The sequence below is a fragment of the Arvicanthis niloticus genome, chromosome 17 (assembly GCF_011762505.2).
Source record: "Arvicanthis niloticus isolate mArvNil1 chromosome 17, mArvNil1.pat.X, whole genome shotgun sequence".
NCBI classification, from domain to species: domain Eukaryota; kingdom Metazoa; phylum Chordata; class Mammalia; order Rodentia; family Muridae; genus Arvicanthis; species Arvicanthis niloticus.
Genome location: NC_047674.1, coordinates 8,706,704 through 8,728,375, shown reverse-complemented (window position 1 = coordinate 8,728,375; position 21,672 = coordinate 8,706,704). Strand labels below are relative to the sequence as shown.

The 21,672-nt window shown below is 35.0% G+C and overlaps 1 protein-coding gene across 1 annotated transcript in view; it reads right to left on the bottom strand.

Moving 5' to 3' along the window:
* The window catches only part of Slco6a1 (solute carrier organic anion transporter family member 6A1), a 72,562-nt gene that overhangs the window by 8,606 nt on the left and 42,284 nt on the right, over positions 1–21,672 (bottom strand). The window contains exons 9-12 of the mRNA XM_034521911.2: positions 21,207–21,360; positions 12,230–12,417; positions 7,790–7,854; positions 5,453–5,590 (exon numbers count right to left, since the gene is read on the bottom strand). Coding sequence (XP_034377802.1) covers positions 5,453–5,590; positions 7,790–7,854; positions 12,230–12,417; positions 21,207–21,360 — 545 coding nt within the window. The remainder of the gene's footprint in view (positions 1–5,452; positions 5,591–7,789; positions 7,855–12,229; positions 12,418–21,206; positions 21,361–21,672) is intronic.

The following is a 21,672-nucleotide window of genomic DNA, read 5'->3' as shown; positions in this document are numbered from 1 at the left end:
CTGGAAGGTTGGGCAATGCTAGTTCAGCTTGGTAAATGGGCCTCTACAGTAGACAATAGTCAGCTAGAGAAGTTAGCAATATGGAGAAGCATCAGAGAATGTTGTAGAAAGTATGCAATGACAGAACAAAAGAGAAACAGTGGGTCCTGCAGGATTGTAGGACCATGAAAGGACAGCATGGTTTCTGGTTGAGCATTGGCTGTAGATGGCCAGAGACCCGGCAGATTTCCCAGCAAGGGATGGCATGCATTTTACCATGCTCCCAGACTCCAGGCTCCTGATATGAGGCTGAAGTCCTTCATCAAACCTTGCCTTTCAGACATGTAGGACACTTCTACTAGCTCCTCCACAGGCAGAGGGCATGACTACAGGCCACAGAGCCTCAAGACACATCTCCATATGAATGAGATTCCTAAAGGCCAGAGGGTGTGGCCAAGTAAACATTCCTTTCCAAACCCTCCTCTTTGCAAAAGGTATTTAACCTCAGGCCCACCCTGAGAAACCAGGGTATAGTTTTCATCCATTTTCTGCCATGACAATAAACATTATAAGACCATGGACTCCTTCTCTTCTTTTGGACCTGCTGTGGGGAACCATGGAGAAGGGTTTCAACGACTGAGCCACCGCCTGCCTAATCTCTGGCAGATGGCCTCTCTAAGTTTCCAGCCATGGAGGCCACCAACTCAAGCAAGCAAACAGAGCCAGCCATGACCCAGCCAAGAGAGTCTCCACGACCAGAACTCTCATCCCTGCAGGACACACCGAGAGCTTCTCGCCCCTTCCCCCTTTGGCTGTGCCAGTTCTAGTTCCTGCCGCCTTTTGGCTCAGGGACCCCCAACCCCTGGAGCTGAGTTCCATGGCTTTACATATCCTGATGTCTGCCCTGCACGGGGTGGGGTGAGGTGGGGGGGAGACGTAGGATCCATAATTCAATTTAACAATGGACACGCACACACTACAACCCAACACAGGATCTTCCAAATCAAAGGGTAAAGGCTGGCTAATGGAGCCGCCCTTAACTATATTATGTATGAGCTATCAGGACTGAAGCTTTAAAATTCTGTATTTATCATGCTAAATTTCAGTCTTCCTTGTGGTCTGGTATGCATTTTTACTTCCTGACATCTCCCTTTAGAATAAGAATGTTTATCCTTTGCTTGTCACACTTCAATTTGTAGACATGTAATTTTTTTTTTTTTCTAACAACAACTCACATGTGAAAATGCTTTCCATGAGTTTTAAGTTAACCTGTGGACTTGAACATTGCAGGGATTCTGCAGGGTCCTTGACAATATGAGAATGAGATTATTAGATTTTACATTAGGAGAAGGTCATGGATCTTGGAAGCCAGGAATGGACTGCTAAAGATTGGAAATTCATGCATGGGAAGCTTGACCCCATTGTATGACTATTATGGTGATAAGTTTTATAAGAGGTAAAGTCCAGTGGGAGACTCATAGGAATATAGATTTTACAAATAATTGACATTGATTATTTTCCATGTTAGCACTGAGCCTAACTTCTGGATTTTCTTTCTTCTTGTCTCACAATGTGATAGCTCTCTATCAGACAAGATTCAGACTATGTCAAGGACCATGAGCTGATGCAGCAAAAGTCTCTTATAGAATTCTAATCTTATATGAAATTTTAATCTCCCAAACTGTGGAATAAACACACTTCTTTTCATTATAACATACTAAGACCCAACCACTATTATCATTTGTATCATTATAAAATACCAAGATTGATTTATAGCAATCAAAAAGGAAAAATAATATACAAGGAATCTATCTGGCTTATCCATATTATCAGAAAAAAATTTTCTTCTCTTTCAGGGCAGTGTGTATCTTTAATATGTAATGTCAGGTAATCCTTATCCATTCATCATAATCCACTTTAGATTGCTGTCCATTTTCTGTGATAGTTCTAAGCTTACTACTTGATGCTACCTTTGTTCACTTTGAAGTTCTAATTGGTTCTTATGCTTTGCTTTTCTGCTGAATTTCACTTCTGTTTACATACTTCTTTCTGATTGCATTCTCTTTTTGTTTCTATAGTAGTCTTCTTTTATCCAGTACTAATGTGGGAATATATTCCAAGATTCTCTAATGGGTATGAAGTTGTGTTTAGCACCAAATGGCTAACATTCAAACAAACAACATACACAACTTCACTTTCTGGCTTAGTTTCTGGTTCTACTATTCATTAAATTAAAACATAGCTTTTATTCATGTTATTTATCCACAAATATTTTGTCCAAATTTAAGTATTCATCTGTTCTAGGTCCATCATTCTTAAATTTTTATGTAAAATATCTAAATTAATATAACTTATTTTTTTTATATTTGTAGTTTCACAGGGAGATAATGTTCTCAGTGTTAATCTTAGCAACTTGATCCATTTTTTTTTTTTCCTGATGAAGCACTCTTGTTCATTCTTATTTCGTTAAAAAGAAACTCTCAGTGATTCCTCTCCACAATATCTGGGTATTACTTCTCTCATAATTTTAAGGATGTTATTATATGTAAATTAAAGGTTACCTGAACACAAGCCCTTAATACCACAGCATGTGACATTTGAACCAGGAGGGTTATTGAATGGTGAGCAGTTAGATACTGTTTTTGAATAAAGAGAAGACGACTTGCACCCTGGAAGGGACTAATGATGAATGCATATTTTCTTGTGCTCTTTAAAATGGTCTATAATTTAAAATTTATGACTTGTGCTTTCTCTGTAATCTCCTTTTAATATCTTCAGGCCATAGTTGGTGATGGGGAACCAGCACCATTGTTAAGGCCCCATTACTCCATAATAGTGGTTTCCTCTGCTTCTTTAAAAGTACTAATTTCCATTGTGTTAGGCAGTCTTTGGGTTTATCCACAGGTGAACTGTTTTCCTAGTATCATCTTATCCCTATGTTAGATGCATATGATTTTTTTTTTTTTAAAAAAAGCAAATCATGGAATTTCTTTTAATGTAATTAAAAAAATTAATCCTTTCAGAATTTCACACATTCTGTTTGATATGCTTACTCTCCACTCATCCTCCTACTGCTTTCCAGACACACCACACTTTACCAAGGCCTTCTCCATTTGTTCCCCCAACCCCTGCTTTTAAAAGAAACTTATTGTAGTGGTTTGAATGGGAATTTAGCCCTTAACCTCAGGCATTTGAATACTGGTTCCCAGTTGATGGCCTTGTTAGAAGAGGAGGCTCTGCTGAAGAAAACAACGTCATTGGGGTAGGATTGGGGAATCATAACATTATCCCAGTTGTAGTTTACCTTGTCTGTTTCATGTTTGCATTTGAAGATGTGATCACTTAGCTTCCTGCTTCTGCTCTCATTTCTGCCACTTTCTCCTGTGTTTTCCACCTGTGGATTCTCATCATTTGGGAACCCCCACCTCAAGGCAGACTCTTCCATAAGCTGCTTCAGTCACTGCATTTTATCACAGCAACAGGAAAGTAACTAACACAAAAGGTGGTACTAGTGAGTGAGATTGCTGTAGAGAACCTGTGGGCTAGACAAGCAATTGAATTGTGTGCACAGAATTTCATAGGTTATTTGTGTAGGAAACTGGAAGACAATCTCTCCAAGGGAAATATGGACTGTAGAGGCACAGTTCAACAAGTTTTAGGGGGGGGGAAGTAAGACAACTTGGCTAGCAGCCATTGTTGTGATATTTTGGTAAAGAATTTGCCTATCTTCTTCCTATATTCTACGAGCTTCATTAAAAATTATGACATGACTTCAATGGTGGAAGTCACTTCAAGAAAGCATAACACTGAATTTGTGGCTTTGTTGTTTTTGATTTCTCTTATGTATTTCTTCAGCAAAAGAGGAGAAGTAAGGCAGAAAGAACTAGAAATGTAGCGTTTGGATGGAAAAAGAGTACTAGAAAGCTTAGTATTATAGTTAAGGCAATTGCTGGAAGAGAGGATGTCATATTTAAGCAAACTTTTCATTAGTACTGAATTTTTCACTGGAATAAAGGAAGAAGTACGTAGGTGCACCCAGATAATTTTCCAATTTGTTAAAGAGAGCCTGAGTATTTTCTGCTCTGAGGAACTTTACAAAGAGTACTACAAACATGGTTCCAAGGATGAGAGTATATGATAAACTGGAAGCTAGTTCTGACAAGGTACTGTAGGATTATGGTAGATGAAAAAGAAAAAGGGGGATGTTTAAATCCCTCATTCAAAAGTTCAGTACGTTACTGAGGCCAGCAAACACACAGCAGGAGAGTCCCTTCAAGAGAAAGGTTCTGAATGTTTAGGAGGCCTTGTGAATCCATGTTATGAAGGCGTGAAAGTGAATCCTTGGTGGTAGTGGGAAACATAAGATGACAGAGATGCCAGAGTGGTGAAATACATACCGGAGCGAGGAGCAAACATCAAGTGGAGAAATGTTGGAGGGTTGGAGACATCAAAAGCTCTGGGTACTTCACATTGAACTGCAGGATCAGACATGAGTTTTGATCTTGCTTTGGTCTGTTTTCTCATCTCTATGTCCCAATTCCTCCCCTTCAGAAAGGCAATGTGTCTAATGTGCTTTAGCTACTGAAAGTATGTAACTGTCATTTGATTTTATGTGGGGCTTATGGCTAAGAGATCACCTTGAATCTCCAAAGAGACTTTGGACATTGGTCATTTAAACAGCACTGAGACTACTGTATTTTCTAGATACTTTTTAAAGTTGACCAGATATATTATGACATGGCCTTGAGCTTATGAGAGGCAGGAAGTGGAGTGTGGCAGTTTGAATGAGAATGTCCCATAGGTTCAGCAATTCGAACACTTGGTTTCCTGGCTGTTGGTACTACTTGGGGACATGGGGCAACCTCAGTGGAGAAAGTCTATCACTAGACTTGGCGGAAGGTTTGTCCTGTTTACACGTCACTCTCTCTGTTTTCTGTTTATCCAGTAAACAGAAACTCTGTACCCAACTCAATAATGTGGAAATATATTATTTTGAAGAATGATACTAAGTAAACGTGAAATTTTCATTAACTGAAATATTAAAACAATATGTCTTGTATTACAAAAAATAAGGTTTAGTCTTCAGAGAGATAAAAGGATTTTGAAGATGCTATTTACATCTATTATATTTTATATAAATTTATCTAGTATTTAATATTGTAAAAATGAAAAACTCACAAGTGAAATCAATTTGGCCATATAACTATACAGGCAAGATTAGTTAACAGACTGAAATTATACAACATATAACCCCTTTTTAAAAAATAGCACAGAACTGTAGTGCATTTAACATCATATTACAAGTATTTACATAATTTCTATAATGCAAGTTTATATAATACATTCTACATAAGTGTGCAAGCCTTTAATTATCAACTTATTTGTTCATGGTTAATTATTATCTTGCTATAAACAACTGAAAATTCTAAAATTAATTTTATTTACTTAAATATATGCACAGTACATCACTTACATAATCCCAGCAATATGGACATCATTTTTATCTTATTATAGATCCAACAACGTCCTTTGATTCCACATTTATTAATGTCCCAGTAAGTACAAGAACTATTCGCTGTTACTCGAAAAATCAGTGGTCCCGGTATGGATCCTGGAAAACACTTAGTGATTATGAGTTCTTGATAAAAACACTATTGAGCAGGATTAGAATAACGTTCTCTTTAAAAACCACAAAACATACTCCTACATATATTGTTTAAAATTGTTATAGTTTTTTTATTGATTGGCTTATCAGTATCCTGATCCCTGAATGTATTCCAATATCAGTAGTTTGAAATGATTTTAGAATTCTGTCTAAGTTGCTGAATTTGTAGAGAATATTTACAAGACATATTTAGAACAAAGGAACTAAACTACATGATTTTGTGACACCTAGTAGTATGTTTAAAGATACACAACTTTGAGATTTTCACTGACTGAAAATGACTTAATACTGCTTTATCATTGCATTCTGTTGTTCATCTCTCTATAGTAGTCTTCCCTTACCCTGGGGTAATATATTTCAAGATTCTCCAGTGGGTGTGTGGAATTGTATGTGACATCCAACTGTGCACACTCACCCAAACATCCATACACACACACACACACACACACACACACACACACACACACACACACACACTTCTTTCTGGTTCAACATGTTACTGTCAATTAAATTAAAATGCATTTTCTATTCATGTCTTCTGTTTTCATTTAGCTTATAAAGGAGTGGGATTTCATAAGTCTTCATTATAGTTTTTTAATTTTGGTAGATTCATCCCCTATTTCTCCTGTCTTCCCCATCATCCCTATCCTCTTAAAATGCTAACACTGTTCTCCTGCATTTTGTCATGTCCCATGAGTTCTATTATTCTCTTTATTAATTTTTTACTGAGATGGCAAGATCACTGTTGCCCATGTGACTTCTTCATGAAAACTTCATTTTGTCTAAGGCTTCCCCTGGTCTGTCTTTCTACAGCTTCATCACTTCACAACCTGCCAGAACCCTTCCGTTCCCTATTTTCTCAGTCTCTATTTTCATCTCACCTATATTCTACTATCCTTTCTCTGCAAATGCATTCCAGCAAGCAATGACTCATTTCTAGTTTTATCATACACTTCAGGTTAAAAATACAAGTGAGTGGAAGAAACTACACTACCAATTCACCAGACAGGCCTAGGGTGCAATAGTGGGAAGACCATTTACAGGGACGAGCAACCACTACCTTGATTGAATCTGAGGACTGCTTTGCAGAAAGGAATTAATGACTAGAACTATAAACATAGTTAAAAAACACCCACATGGGTAGAGAATCATATACCCTAGTAAAAAACATATAATGATGTTTTTCTAAATGGTCATGATGTAAAATTTCATCCTGAATATTCCTTATTTCTGCTACTCCTGATCTGCATCTGAGAAGCTTCTTACTTCATCATGTAGTACTTAAAGCAGACTTGTGTTAAGAATATTTCACTGTGAGTGCTCATCTCTGTATCACCCTTCTCTTATCAAAGTCTCAGGAAACATCATAGAAGACTGGTTGAGGCAATGTTAAGAGCTAGAGGATAGAGAGAACACTGTCCCCTAGACATGACTAAGCTGTTGCAAATAAGAACTCATAATAGCTGTTGCTACTTTCCCAGACCTTTAAAATATTGAGCCACTTTTAGATTTCATCATGGATTTGGAAGATGCCCCAGAATATCTAATATGTTCTTGGGGTAATTATATCCATAGAAACACACATTAGGGACTGTCAATATTGGTGATGAAACTATTTTAAAGAACTTATTCTATTTGGTTACTTCCTAAGCTGCCAAGAAGAATGAAATTACTTTGAGTATGTTAATGTTTTGTACAATCTCTCAGACTCATATGTATGAGATGATGAAGATACTTTGGTTCAAATGTGTGGGTTCAGCTGATGCAGTGTAATTTATGCATATTTGGTTTAACTCCATAGCTTTTATTTCACTTATTTTCTTTGTAATTGGCTCCTATAATATTTAGAACAAACTTCTCTTCATTTATTTTATGTTATTGTACATTATTATGTACTTATAATTTTAAATATATATATATACATATATATACACATATAAATGTATATATATGTCTATATATGTATATATGTATATATACATATACGTATATATACAGATATATATATACAGATATATATATAATATATATGTATATATATTTATATATATACATATATATCTATATATATGTATATATATATATTTATATACCAAAAGTGAACAATTAAATACATTAAAAGTAGCTGAAAGTGCAAATACATACCAAATAATCTCAAAGTTGTATAGGTCACAGCTATGCCCAGTGAATGTAAACTGGGAGGTAAAGTTCTGAAAACAAATATCAATGATATTACCTGTGGGTGACATGTGGTAGGTATATATATTTTTAAAAAGATATATATTAATTTAAGTAAATAATACATATTTATTTGTATGTATTTTAATATATTAACATAAGTATTTATATATATATTTATGATTATATATTTATACATAAAACTCAAACCCTGTAATTCTTTCCATGGTAGTGAACTTCATTGATCAAATCTGCCTGAGCCACCTTTTCCTGAAACAATTTAGCTCTGTCTAGGTCTCTTTACTTTTCTCCCTCTGTCAGGTGTGGCATTGCTTAGAGTCCGTTTCAGCAATGTCTTAACAACTCTGTATTTTTCTAGTTTGTTGTTTCTGGTGGACTCTACACTCCATAAATTATGTCAGTAAGTCTACACTTCACATTCTGGCTTTTGATTTGGTGCTACCTAAATGGCACTTTGAATGAAGCAGAGAGCTTAAGTCCACTCTTTACCTTCAGAATTCTCCCCATGGTTACTTGGAATGACCGAGTTCCACAGATATTCGTCTTCCTTACAAGGGTTCCTCTCTCAATCTCATTCTCTACAGTGCATGGCGGCTTCATACCGCACTATAGAATGGCATTCCTTGTATCCTGCTAACGTTTGGTTGGAACTTTATTCAACTTTACTTGAATTGTCCTAATTTCTGAAGTGTGCTCTCTTTAATTTGGTACCTTTATTATAGTCACAACTCAAAATTAAAATAAATAGAAATATCACTCTATGTCGTTTAAGAGAAGACACTCTTTTAAACAACTAAAATTCACATATGTATATATGAAAGTATTGAACAACAAGCAGAATTATCTTTGTATGTTTTGTTGATTAAATCAAGTAGTCACTGAAGAAGAAAACTGATCATACACACACACACACACACACACACACACACACGGGATATACATATTCCGACTTTCTCTGTCTTATTCCTTTCATGTCCTCTAAGGAATTTCATTAAAGTTTATGACTTAAAAGGAATAGAGTCCACACATGAGATATATGCCGTGCTTACAATTCCAAGTCTACCTTATTCATTTAACCTGTTGACATGCTGTTCCATTATTTTTACAGCAAATGGCATAATTTCAGTCTTCTTTATGGCCAAATAATACTACAACGTATGTACCATTTATTTGTTATTCATTTTGGAGTGTTGTACACACTGCCTCAGTAACTATGGTCTGCAGGTACTGTTACTTTTTGTGCTGTGATTCCTCAGATATGTACCCTGCAGTGTTATAAATGAGACATGTAGTAATTCTTTTTATAATCTTCTTAATGAACATTCACACTAATTTCCAGGGTGCATATGCAAAGCTATTTCTATCAGCTCAAGGGTACTTCTTTCCCTCAGCCTCACAAGACTTTCTTATTTTTTTTTTAATGTAGCCATTCTACTGTGGAAAAACATAAACTGAATGATTGCTGATTTGCATTTATTTCATCATTAAAGCTCTTTGTCACTTCTGTGCTTGTCCTGAATATACTCCTCTTATTTATTGCATATTTGTACTTCTTTTGTAGTGTTTGTACATTGTATTTTCCCATTTATTGATTGAATTCTTTGTGCTTCATTTTTTTCTGACTTCTTCATATATTCTAAGTATCAATCTACTGCCAGAGGTATAACTGGACATAGTACTCTCACCAGGTCACTGAGTTCCCCCTTTTTAAATCATTTTTTTTTACTGTATAAATTTTTAAAAATATGGTGACACTTCACTTGTCAATTATTCCCCCTGGTTCCTGAGCTGTTGGATCTGTTTTTTTCTTTCTTTTTTTTTTTTTTTTTTTTTTTTTTTTTTTTTTTTTTTTTTTTTTTTTTTTAGATATTGCCAATGTTTACATCATGAGGCACCTTTAGAAAGTAATTCAGTTATTTTCTATTTTACAACGTCATTATTGGTTTGGCATCTCACGTAAAGATCTTTGATTCATTTAATTTTTTTATTTTGTTTTTTGAAATAGTTTCATTTTGCTTCACATGTGTACTTTCAAGTTTTACAAAGCCATTTGTTGAAGAGACTGCATTCAGTAGAAACATCTCTTTCTTTAACTTATATTTTGGAAACATTTGTTGAAATTATAGGGCTTTTCCTATGTCGGTTTATTTCTGGGTTCTGTATTCTATTCCATTACTATTCATGTGGGCTTGTGTGCTAGTGAAATATTGTTTTTGTGACTATGGCTTGGTTGTGAGTTTGAAGGTATATATAGTTTCAGTGTTTGCTTTTGTGTTCATTACAGTTTGAGATATTCAGGATGTTTTATATGTACATGTGGATTTTAGGAATTGCCCTTGACTTAAAAAGAATGAATGACATTAGAATACATTGATGGAGCTTGCATGAATTCATAGATTATATTTGGTAGTATGGGCATTTCCCCAATATCAATTCTACTGATCTGTAAACATGAAATGGCTTTTTCTAATGTCTTTTTTGATTTCTTTCCTTTACTATTGTTCTCATTGTAAAGGCATTTGCCTCCTTATTTCAGTTTATCCTTTGATATTTTACTAATTTTGAAGTTACTCTGATTGTGATGGTTTTCTTGATGTTTATGTCATTTACTTTTATAAATATATCCAAACAGCCTGACTTTGGTGTATTGACTTTGTGTATTAGTGCTTTGCTATTAGTATTCAAATAGAAGACTGAGGGTACTTGCTTATTTATTTATTTTGAAAAAAGGTTTATCTATAAATCCCAGGCTGGGCTTGAACTCATGATTATCCTGCTCGGGTCTTCCATGTTATGGAAAGATAAGTATGCAATACAAGTTCATGTAATCAGATTTTTATAAAATACGATACTTTTCTTGTTCATACTCTATTTATTTCTTATTCATGTTTTGGTATTCTGGCTGAGATAGCAAGACTTACATCAAAGAATAATACTGAGTACATTTATGTATGGGGGGATGCTTTTTAAAATTCTTTTCAGTAACCAATGAAAATGAGAACATTAAAAATAAATTTTGCAAATATTTTAAATTTCTCTGCTAACAAATTTGCTTCAGTATTTTATATCATCTTTAATGATGTAATATTCATTTTTAAATCATTTATTTGTGTGTGTCTGTAAAGAAATGAGAAAAAGAATGAGATAAAAAAGAGAGAGGGTGTACAGATGCTGCAGAAGTCAAAGGAAACCTTTCAAGACCTGATATTTTTCCATCCACCAAGTGATTTCTAAGGGATTGAACTCAGGTTCTCAGATTTAGTAGCAAGAGTCTTTACTCATTGAAGCATTTCATCAACTCAAGTATGGGTTCTTTTCCATTTTTCTTCTTTGAGATTTATATTTTAGTTTATGGAGTTATTCTTTTACTTACCCAAATGGGAAGTCAGAATATGATCTTAGATGACTCCATATCTCATCAAAGTTAAAACTCTCACCTTTTTGACACAAATATTTCTTAAACCACCAAATACTTACAAATTACCACCAATTACCTACAAATGTCACTATTTCACCCTCACTTTCTGTTTTCTCTACTTTGTACTTTTATCTCTATCTTATACACTATCTTCAAACTACACTATTAAGGATGTGCATCTGACTGCAACCCAAGCTCCATAGAGGCATAGGCAAAAGGGTCACAGGTTTAAGGCCAGCTTGGGTTGTACAGGAAGACCTTATGCACAAAAACCAACAAAACTCTTGAATTACAACATGATAGAACAAAACTAGAACACCCATCTCATCATTTCATCATGTTCTGTGGATAAATTCATTATGCATATTGTGTGTTATGACCAAATTCACCTCTAGTTTTTCCTCCCATGTAGTTACTTATTTTCCCTCATTTTTCCCCATCAGAACTATATATTTACTAGGATATTGCACAACTTCTGTCTCTATGTTCATTCCACAACTAACTGAGAACATGCCAAAGTAAGCTATTGTTTTCCCCCTTGTTTTTCAGTCTTTACAGGATAGTTAGGTCACAGGTACTTGTTAAGCATTTGACAGAATAAGTTTAGAATAATGCTCTTTTATATCTTTCTCGAGTAAAATGAGTGTTAGGCTGGCTTAACATATACTGAAGAAACACATAAATGACCAAGGTATTATAATACCGAATAATAAACTGAAATGAGTTAAGCCATCTTTTAAGCTCCCAGTACACTCAATTTTAAATGAACTTAGTTTAAAGTTAACATGTACACAAATTATTCTAATAAACAAGTAAAAGTAAAAGTTATACATAAACATGACTTTTAACAATAAAAATATTTCCTCTACTTTAAAAGAGAAAATCTTTTGCCATAAAAATCTGAACTATTTCTAAATGTATCATTTTATGTACTAAATATATAATAATTATGAATATGACATACTTACCGGAGGATAATCAAGGTGATTGGTATAGTAGCTGCACTAGAAAAAACAATTGAAGAAAAGAAAAAAGCAAAAAACAAAGGCAATGCATAACAGTGTGTGTTACATTTTCCATAAGTGGCATCAATGCGTTCAGTTTCAGAATCTTCAGTTGCCAATCCATGTTTAATACAAGAACAATTGTAGAATGTCTATGAATATTGATGTTAAAAAAAAGTATTTCAGATGCAGCCATGAGAAAATAGCCTTATTAGTATAAAATTTAAAGTTTAGTTAATATACAACAGGAGACTGCTTAGTTTTTCATTTTTATTTAAATATATTTTAGATTAAAATATAATCATATCATCTTCTGATTCTCTTACCCTCTCCAACTCTTGCTATTTTTCCCCCTTTCAAATTCATAGCCTCTTTTTCTTTAATTATTGATATATACTAGCTCAGTCTGTATAATGTTACTTAAATATATGAGTGCAGGGCTGACCATTAATAACCAGATGGTATGATCTTCCCTGGAGAAGACTATTTCTTATCCTTTCAGCATACCTTAAATGGGGTCTCACTGTGTATCTTTGGCTAGTCTGGGATTCTCTGAGTTCTGGCTACCTCTGCTTCCAAAGTACTGGGATTAAAGGCATGGGCCACAATACCCAGATAACAACTCAATGTTTAATAATATTCTCATACAAACCTGTTATATATTATTTTGAAATGCAATACTAATTGTAGAATCAGAGATAAATTGCCCATCAGTGAATTACATTTTGTGTAGGTATTTGTGGATGCATAATTGTTGTAATTAAGAAAGAGTTCTACAAATTAAGAAATAGTAGCCAATTTAGGTTAAATTTATTATCATTGGATAGTAATATAAATTATGGCAATTAAAGATAATATTATTAATAAAATTAGATTTTAGCTGATATTTGATATATGGATAATTACCCAATTATAAAAGATTGTGTAATCATGCTAATACTTTATTTTCTGAATAATCATGACAGATTTGATTTTTATTAATCAAAGGTTTTAAGAACACACAAAAAGTAATTGTAATCCCAGCACTAAGGAGACAGAAACACACACATGCACTCACATGTAAAAAGATAAAGATTATTGGAGATAAAGAGATCATTTCGGAATTTAATAGGTCATTAAAAATATCCTGAGTTTAAAAACAATAATTTTTACAGAGAAACAACAAAGTAAATATGCTCCCCCAAACAAGTACAAAAATGGCTTGGGCCCAAGTGATAAGGAGCACATTAAATAACATAAATATAAAAGTGCCCAAACTAAAATTATTCAATCCATCAATTTTTCAAATGTCTGTGTGCTAAACATCATTTTTATTTGAAGGAGCATATTGTTAACAACACAACAAATATCTATTTGCCATTAGAGAGATTTCTACTTAGAAAGGCAAGCAATTAAACATCACAGAAGAAACTTTTATACGATACATATATGCTTATTTGCAAGAAAAAAAATTGCAGGCAGTATTAGGGGAAACAACCTGTATACATAGCAGTGTCGGGGAATGAGTAAATGATGGGGTACTATTTGAGAAGAAATTTTACAAAACGATTGGAAGAACATTACAAGGCTATCAGGAAACATGTTCCAGATAAGAGAAGGAAAGCAGTCAGGCATAAAACAGTGAGCTAGAACTTGTTTGACAAGCTCAGTGACCAAGCACTGCTAGGGCTAGAGCAGAATGTAAAACAATAAGAACAAAACAAAACAAAACAAAAACCAGGAAGGGAATGAGAAATGTAAATTGTATAAAAATTGGTCACTGCAAGTTAGGTTAAAGAACATATGGGGATGGAGGTGAGGAAATACCTGAAAGATTAGATAGACCTTTGGTAAGAACTGAAAGCAAAAGGAAGCATATTAGTCATAACGCTCACAAAAAATAGCCACCAGTTTGTTTTTAATTGAGAAAACTACTCAAGTTAATTGATGCTAGCAGGTACATCAAGGAGCCGCCTCCACAGATGAGAACTCAGAATAGTGAGTACCTTAGACCTCAGGCTTACATGGCATCTCCAACAAAACACAGAATCAGTAGATAGTTTATGCCAATAAACTAAAAGAAAAAAAAAAAAAGGTGCTTGTAGATTTCTTCAGAGTTCTATCTAAACTCGTTAGAGATGCCTTATAAATGAACTTCCCTCCTTTGTAGCAGAGACAGCCCCACTCTGAATGACCTATCTTCTGCTTTTAGGCAAACTAAGAGAAGGCAGAGAATTTCTTTATAACTATGCTCAACTCAAAAATATTGATATTAGAAAGGCATACTTGCTGGTAATGCATTTTTGCCTCCTCTACACACATAGAAACATCACAAAGACAATGGTAAAGTACAGGTGAGAAGAGTAAGGAAAATCATACCATTTCATGTACTTTTATAAGCTAATGATGAAGAGTGTTTATAAATTATAGGAGATAGGTTATAAAAATCTCGTTGAAATGAAGCACCAAAAATAGATTTAATTCTAATAAATAAGACAGTTAAGTCAGGCAAATACAAGTTACTTTTACAGAACTTAAAAGTGAAATTAGAATTTTGTTGTAATTGCAGAGGAATCACTATAGAATAAAGATCAATTAATGACTATAAAGCAGATCAATGGAAATAACTGCTTTTAAATAGAAGAAAAAAACCCCGGAAATATATAGGGAATACTAAAATGTATGAGCCATTGTAGAAAAGACCCCTCCTGCCTGTTCTAGAATGCTGTGATGATTTCTTCCATAGCTCATGAATAACTGCATAATACCCAGGTCAAAGAAACCATGGCTTTTTGTTCCCTTTCTAAACAATATTACAAGTGTAATGAAAAAAGAAACTACTTTGAGTCAACCTCACCTGCCCAGGCGAGCTTAAAACCATACCAGGCTTTTCCTGATGCCAGAGTTTCAAAGCATGCTACCTAAGATTCCATTTTGTTGGCCTTGAGGGAAAGGGTTCATCTCTTCAAGAATTTGAATAGCCAATAACTGCTTTTAAAGAAAGCTAGCAAAGAAATACACATTTCATTTCTTTCAATCTCAAAGAAATAAATGTGCTTACAAGTCATTCCTTCTCAGAGCTTCTAGAAAGAGCAGAGCATGGTCCTACACCCCTATTTCTTTCCAAACAAGTAAGTCATCTTATGTCTTGGGTTCTGAACTTATGACAGGTTATGACTAATGTTATTTAAAAAAACAAGTGTATTGTTAATTTGCTAGGTAGGAATAGGATAACAAATGTCAGACATTCATCCAGATTCAAGATAGATAATGAATCCCCCAAACAAATCAAATCAATCAATCAAGTGAAAATTATATTCAGACTAAGTGAAACTACAGATAGCACCAAACCATTAGAAAATTCTAAATGCATATGGAGATAGACAGAAGATAACAATAGAGCTCCCAGGTGGTGACTTTTGATCATCAGTTTGGCTTGTGTATACATGAGGTCAGTTCTACAGGTTAGTTAGTGGACTTGAATGTGAGAACTGATTCCTTGTATATAGGGTCCAGAAAGAAACAAAGGTGCAAGTAGTCAGTTAGTACAGGCCTACTCATTTGTTTCTCCCTCCTTCCAGAATGTAGTAAGGTGAGGAAGACTTTAGGTACCCCCCACAGACTTAAAACCAGTGCAGCCAGCTACAAGGGGCTCAAAATTTGAAAGCATAAGTTAAAATAAATCTTTGTTTCTTCCTATTGTTTTACTTGGGTGTTTGTCACAGAATCTGAAAGACTCCAATTGTGTCTTTTAATTGCTTTGGGAAAACTTAGCATCCCATGACCAGTTAAAAGTTCTCAGAAATGACAAAGAAATTCTTCAGGCAGAAAGAAAATAATACTATGGAAGAGTATAAAAATACTAGAAAAATGTGCAAATCTTGACTGTAGAAAAGAAACAGTAATAGAGTATGCCATTTGAAATATATGAACAGGTAGGACTGCAAACTTCTACAGCCACTATGGAAATACACAAGCAGTTCCTTAAGAATCTCTTAATAGATTTATCATGAGATTCAGTTATACAAATATTGGGCATATACCTAAAAGAATCTACATCCTACTACTGAGACTCTTGCTCAACAATGTTCCTTACTGATCTATTCAAAAGAGCCAGAAATTGGGAACAACATAAATGTTCATCAACAGATCAATAGATCAAGAAAATATGGTACCATGGTACTTCTACACAATGGAATACTACTCAGCTGAGGAGAAGGAGTGAGGAGATGAAAAAAAGAAAAAGGAGGAGGAGGAAGAGGAGGAGGAGGAGGAGAAAGAGGAAGAGGTGAAGGAGGATGGAAAGGAGGAGAAGGGGAAGGATGAGGAAGAAGAGGAGGAAAAGGAGGAAAATTGCAGCTAAATGAATGGAATTAAAAAAAGTAATCTTGCATCAGATAATGCAGACCCCCCAAAGATGAAAATGTTATGGATTTCCTTATTTATGCATAATTCCCTTTAAGTCAATAGTAAGCAAGCTACACTTCATGGAATCACAGAGGTTAGATGTAGAGTCACAGACTTGGAGAAAGTTTGGATCTCCCTAGGAGGGGAAAACAGAATGGTTAGGTATGGATGAATGGGAGTGGGTGGAGGACTAGGATGGGAGGATCAACTGGAAAAAGGGAGATGAGAGAGAATTAAGGGAGCAAATATGGGAAAGGACAGCTAATACTTAAGGCATTTGGAAGGCTGTGTGCAAGCCTAATTACAGTAGAAGCTTCTTAACATATATGTATATATGAAATAAATTCAGTGGAATCACCAAATAACAGAGAGATGAAGCACAAACCGCATATTCTTTCCCAACAAAGGAAATCTCCAGTGCTGGGAATCAGTTACATCTAAAAGTGTTGGCCAAAGAGGTCCATGGAAACTCCCAAGCAACTTGGGCCATTGCCAAGGATACAGTTTGTTTCCCCCAACTGATGGCAAGGCCTTCTTGCTGAAAACATTCACATAACTCACTGAACCTGAAGAAGTTGCGCTGATGCCTGCATAGAGCCTTCACCCCTACTTACTAGTGTTCACATATGTATAAGGCACTGTAAGGTACTCTGCATGCTACAAAGGAAAACTGTAATCACCAAATGTAGGTACAAAACCTGTCATCTACAATGGTGGCTTTCCTGAAGGAATATTGATTCCATAGTGGCACCAATATTGTTATAGTAATCAACACATACCTGCCTGGATTTAAGGACATTCTATGAGATGGAACCCATGCCCAACACTTCGTAGTGGCAAAGACAAATCACTTCCTAGGCCATGGGACCATGGCGAAAATCTAATACTACTGCTTTGTTAACAAAATGACTCCTAATGATATTCTGCTATACACATAGATCAGTGTCTTATTTGGCCATCATCAGAGAAGCTTTCTCCTGCAGCAGATGGGAATAAATAATGAGACTCATAACTGCAGAGAGTGATTGCTCCTGGAACACTCTTAAATGGGATGTTTCTGTCAAATCCCCCTGTATAAGGGTCCAGAGAACTCTTCAGAAGAGGAGGAAGAAAAATTTTTCAGCAATGGAGGGCATAGAGAACACTAAGGAAACAAGGCCTTCTAGACACAACAGGACTGATGCACATATGACCTCACAGAGACTGTGGTAGTATATACATGTCTGGGCCTGACTGGGTTACCAGCTCTGAGAGGGGAAGTAGATACAAGCTCTTATCCCTAACACAGATTGATCTCCACGTGACAATCACTTGTAAATGAAAAAAACCAAAAAACAAAAAACCAAAAAACCAGTGTTCTCCAACCAAGTCTCACTGGAAACTTAAACTACTTTCAAGGGCAGGCTGCATGCATCAATTGCTAGACAGTACAAAACAAACTTCAACAAAGCATCTGTCTATCTGCCTGTCTGTCTGTCCACTTGTTTGTCCTTCCATTCATTTGCCTGCCCACCCTCATGTCTGTCTGTCCTTCCATGTGTCTGTCTGTCTCACAATGCTTTGTCTGGGGTATTTATTTATTTACTAACTACAGATAATTTGTTTATAAACTATAGTTTTTGTGTTTTTAAGATTTCCTGTGAATGTTAAATGATTGCCTTTTAGCATTTATATGTGTCTTTTTTAAAAAATGCTTTTTCTTCAGCTGTTTTTATTTTCTATGTTTTGTCCTACTTTGGCTTTTAAAATATATTATTATTGTTATTACTACTACTACTACTATTATCCTGATTGTCTTTTGATGATATAAAGAAATAAATGTGGGTTTGAATAGGTAGTGATGTAGGGAGCCTCTAGTCGGAGTGGAGCTGGGGGGAAGTCTACTCAGTATGTATTGTATACAAATATTTTCTAAAAAAATTTTTCTATTTAAAACAATTAAAAAATAAAATGTGTGAGTGCCTACAAAAAACAAAAATAATTAAATATAGAGCTTGGAAAAGGGTTCATTCAATAGAATGCTTGCCATGTACCAAGAAGAACCAAATTTGAATAGTCAATACCCATGGGAAAAGAGAATCTATTCCCCTAGTTCTGGGTTGGGAAAATGAGAAAGGAGATAACTGGCCAACCAGCCTAACCAAGGGGATGAGATTCAGATTAAGTGAGAGACTCTGTCTCAAAATTTAAGACAGAGAGCAACTGAGGAAGACATTTACTACCATCTTCTAGATTACACATGCACACGTACATTCACACTAAATAAAATGAATAAAAAAGATGCTAAAAATGATACAAAGTCAGGACAAATAGTTTAAAGATATTTCAGGTGAAAGAGATTCTAATAGCTCCTTTCTATTTATTAAAAAAATAACATATTTTAATCTTTGGGCTATCCCAAGGAAAATCACAATTTATTTAAAATATCTATTATACTTCATGTATAAATAAATATTCTGATGAATGAGAAACACACTTATAGCTTCTTGCATGAACCTTATCTCTCTCATTAGAATCCTTTATGATTTTCTTTATGTTTATGTCTTGCAATATCTATCTCATATGTAGGATTGCCATACCTTCTTCTTCTTGTTTAGGATTATATTACAAATTCAAGTACAAAAGAAAAAAGTCCATTTATTATCTTTCATTTTCTGTCCAATCTGAGATACACTTTCTGCTTTGCAATACTCTATGAACTCTGACAGAACGCTGTCACCATCCTTTGGCACCTAAAAGATTCCTTAATGCTTTCAATGAAGTAAACCAGCTCCTCCATTGATTATGGGAATAAGGTCTCTGTTAAGTTAAAGAAGCTCCTGATAGAAATTCTCAGCTTTGTTATCTTACACTTAGAGCTGCATCAGCTAACAAGAACCAGTCAAAGGGGCAAGATCATAAAGGAAAGTCCCAAGGTTTTTAATATATAAATATGTGAGCATTTTTAGAGGCATAAATTGTGGTCTCAAAGAGGTCAAAATACAGACTACTAATATGAAAAAAAGACATATATTTTTCATTTTTAATAGGAATTGTTTCTCCATCATTGTTCAAAATTATTCTGTTGTTTCAGTTCTTTCCCATTCAAAGTTAATGCTGAGTCTGTACACTCTTTAGTTCCATTCATATCAGATTTCTCTAATTGCAGTCTTTGATTTGTTAATTTGACTTAAATGCTATTGTTTTCATCTATGATAATTGTCTTTCTATACTTCTGACAGCTGCAAATTCACTGGAAATTTTTCTTTTCATTTATACATAGTGAATGCTATCATACACGATGTGTGACAATTTTGTGGAATCCTATTATATTTGATATGCATTATGAATGAATTTCCTTGTAGAAACATAAACCAATTATAAAGGACTTCATGAGATGTATGTTTCTAAACAGGATTTCCCACACAGAAAAGTAGTTCAATAATGATGCTGTGCTTAGCCTCTCATTAAACATACATTTGATGTATTTGTGGCATGGGAGACATTTACAGCTGCATTTACTAAATGCCAGGAATGGGGGATTTGATTTTATCCCCAACACCTACAAGTGTCAAGTGTGGTGGTGTACTTGTAACCCCACTGCTGCAAGATTTCCATCTTGTGTGGATCTCTGGGGCTCTTGGGGGCCAGGTACCCTAGCCTACTTGGAGGAACTCCAAGCCTATGAAAGGCTACCTCAAAGATCAACATAGAGTGATCTTGGGGAATGATATTGGAGATTGTCTTCTGACCAGTACTTCATTTTTAATATCAAATGGTCTCATACTTGCACGCATGTGTTTCACATGCACACACATACATACATGCCACAAAACATGTATACACACAAAATGAATAAAAACACATTATCTTAGACAAGTAGTAGATTTGTAATTGCTCTCTACAACAGAAGTCCTGGGCGGGGGGTGGGGGTGGTTCCAGGTTGTCATAGCAATCCAGGGAATAAGAAATTCATGTTAGTGCCAAAAGATATGTAACTACATTATGTTTTAGTAAAGTCAGTGGGGGGTTCTTTAAAACAGAAAGCAGATAAAGCTCAGTTAGGTCATATTTCTTCAATTCACATGAGTTCTCTGTAGCTCTCGGTTTCCTAGAATGTCAGATACATTTTGTGAAAGCCTTGTATATATGGTAAGATCTGGTGCACAAAGAACTAGGGACTGGGGATATAGGTTAGCAGGAGAGCACTGTATTCAACCTCCCCACACACTTAAAAATAATACTCATATCTGAGTTACTGTGAAGCAGAAATCGGAAACAGAAGGAAAATACAGAATGTGCATTTTGAATCTCACCAGAAGACACATTTGAAGGAAAGATAACTCACAGGATAGCATTGGCAAAACCTTGGGTGTATGAAAAATGTTCAATGTTCAGTGAGTGCTGCTGAAGAGAAATTCTGAAAACACAAAGTGGGATGTCTTTTCATGTTGTTGAAATAAGAAAAATATGGAAAATATAAAAGCAAAATTCTAGAGAGAGCTAGGGGTAAAATGTAGTCACTATCTACAAATTGAGCAGGTTCCTGCTGAGGGTGAAACATAAGAAAATTTACCTTTTCATACTGTAGGCTTTTAGAAGCAAGGCAGCCTGCAAAGCAGGGAGAGAAATATTCAGTCTCATCTCTTCCACACACAGAAGAATACATGGTGCTTTCGCAACCACAGTGTGCATTGCATGGAGCTGTGAGGTTTCCCAAACTACCTGAACTGTTAAGTTGAGATTAAATAAAATTATAATATCCTCATTTAAATAATAATTTGATGCATACATACATCAAGATCTCAATCAAATTCACAAGTGTGCTTATTGATATAATTTTAACAGATTTACTAGGGTATAAAAGCATAATAAAAAGCATATTTAAGAGCGTAACACATGATAGTCCTGAGAGATGACTTAGCTTTTAAGAACACTTCCTGCTCTTCCAGAGGACCAAAATTCTATTTCCAATATCATGCTGACAGCTCACCTTTTGTAATTCCAATAACAGAGACTTGTCTGCCCTCTTATGGTCTCTG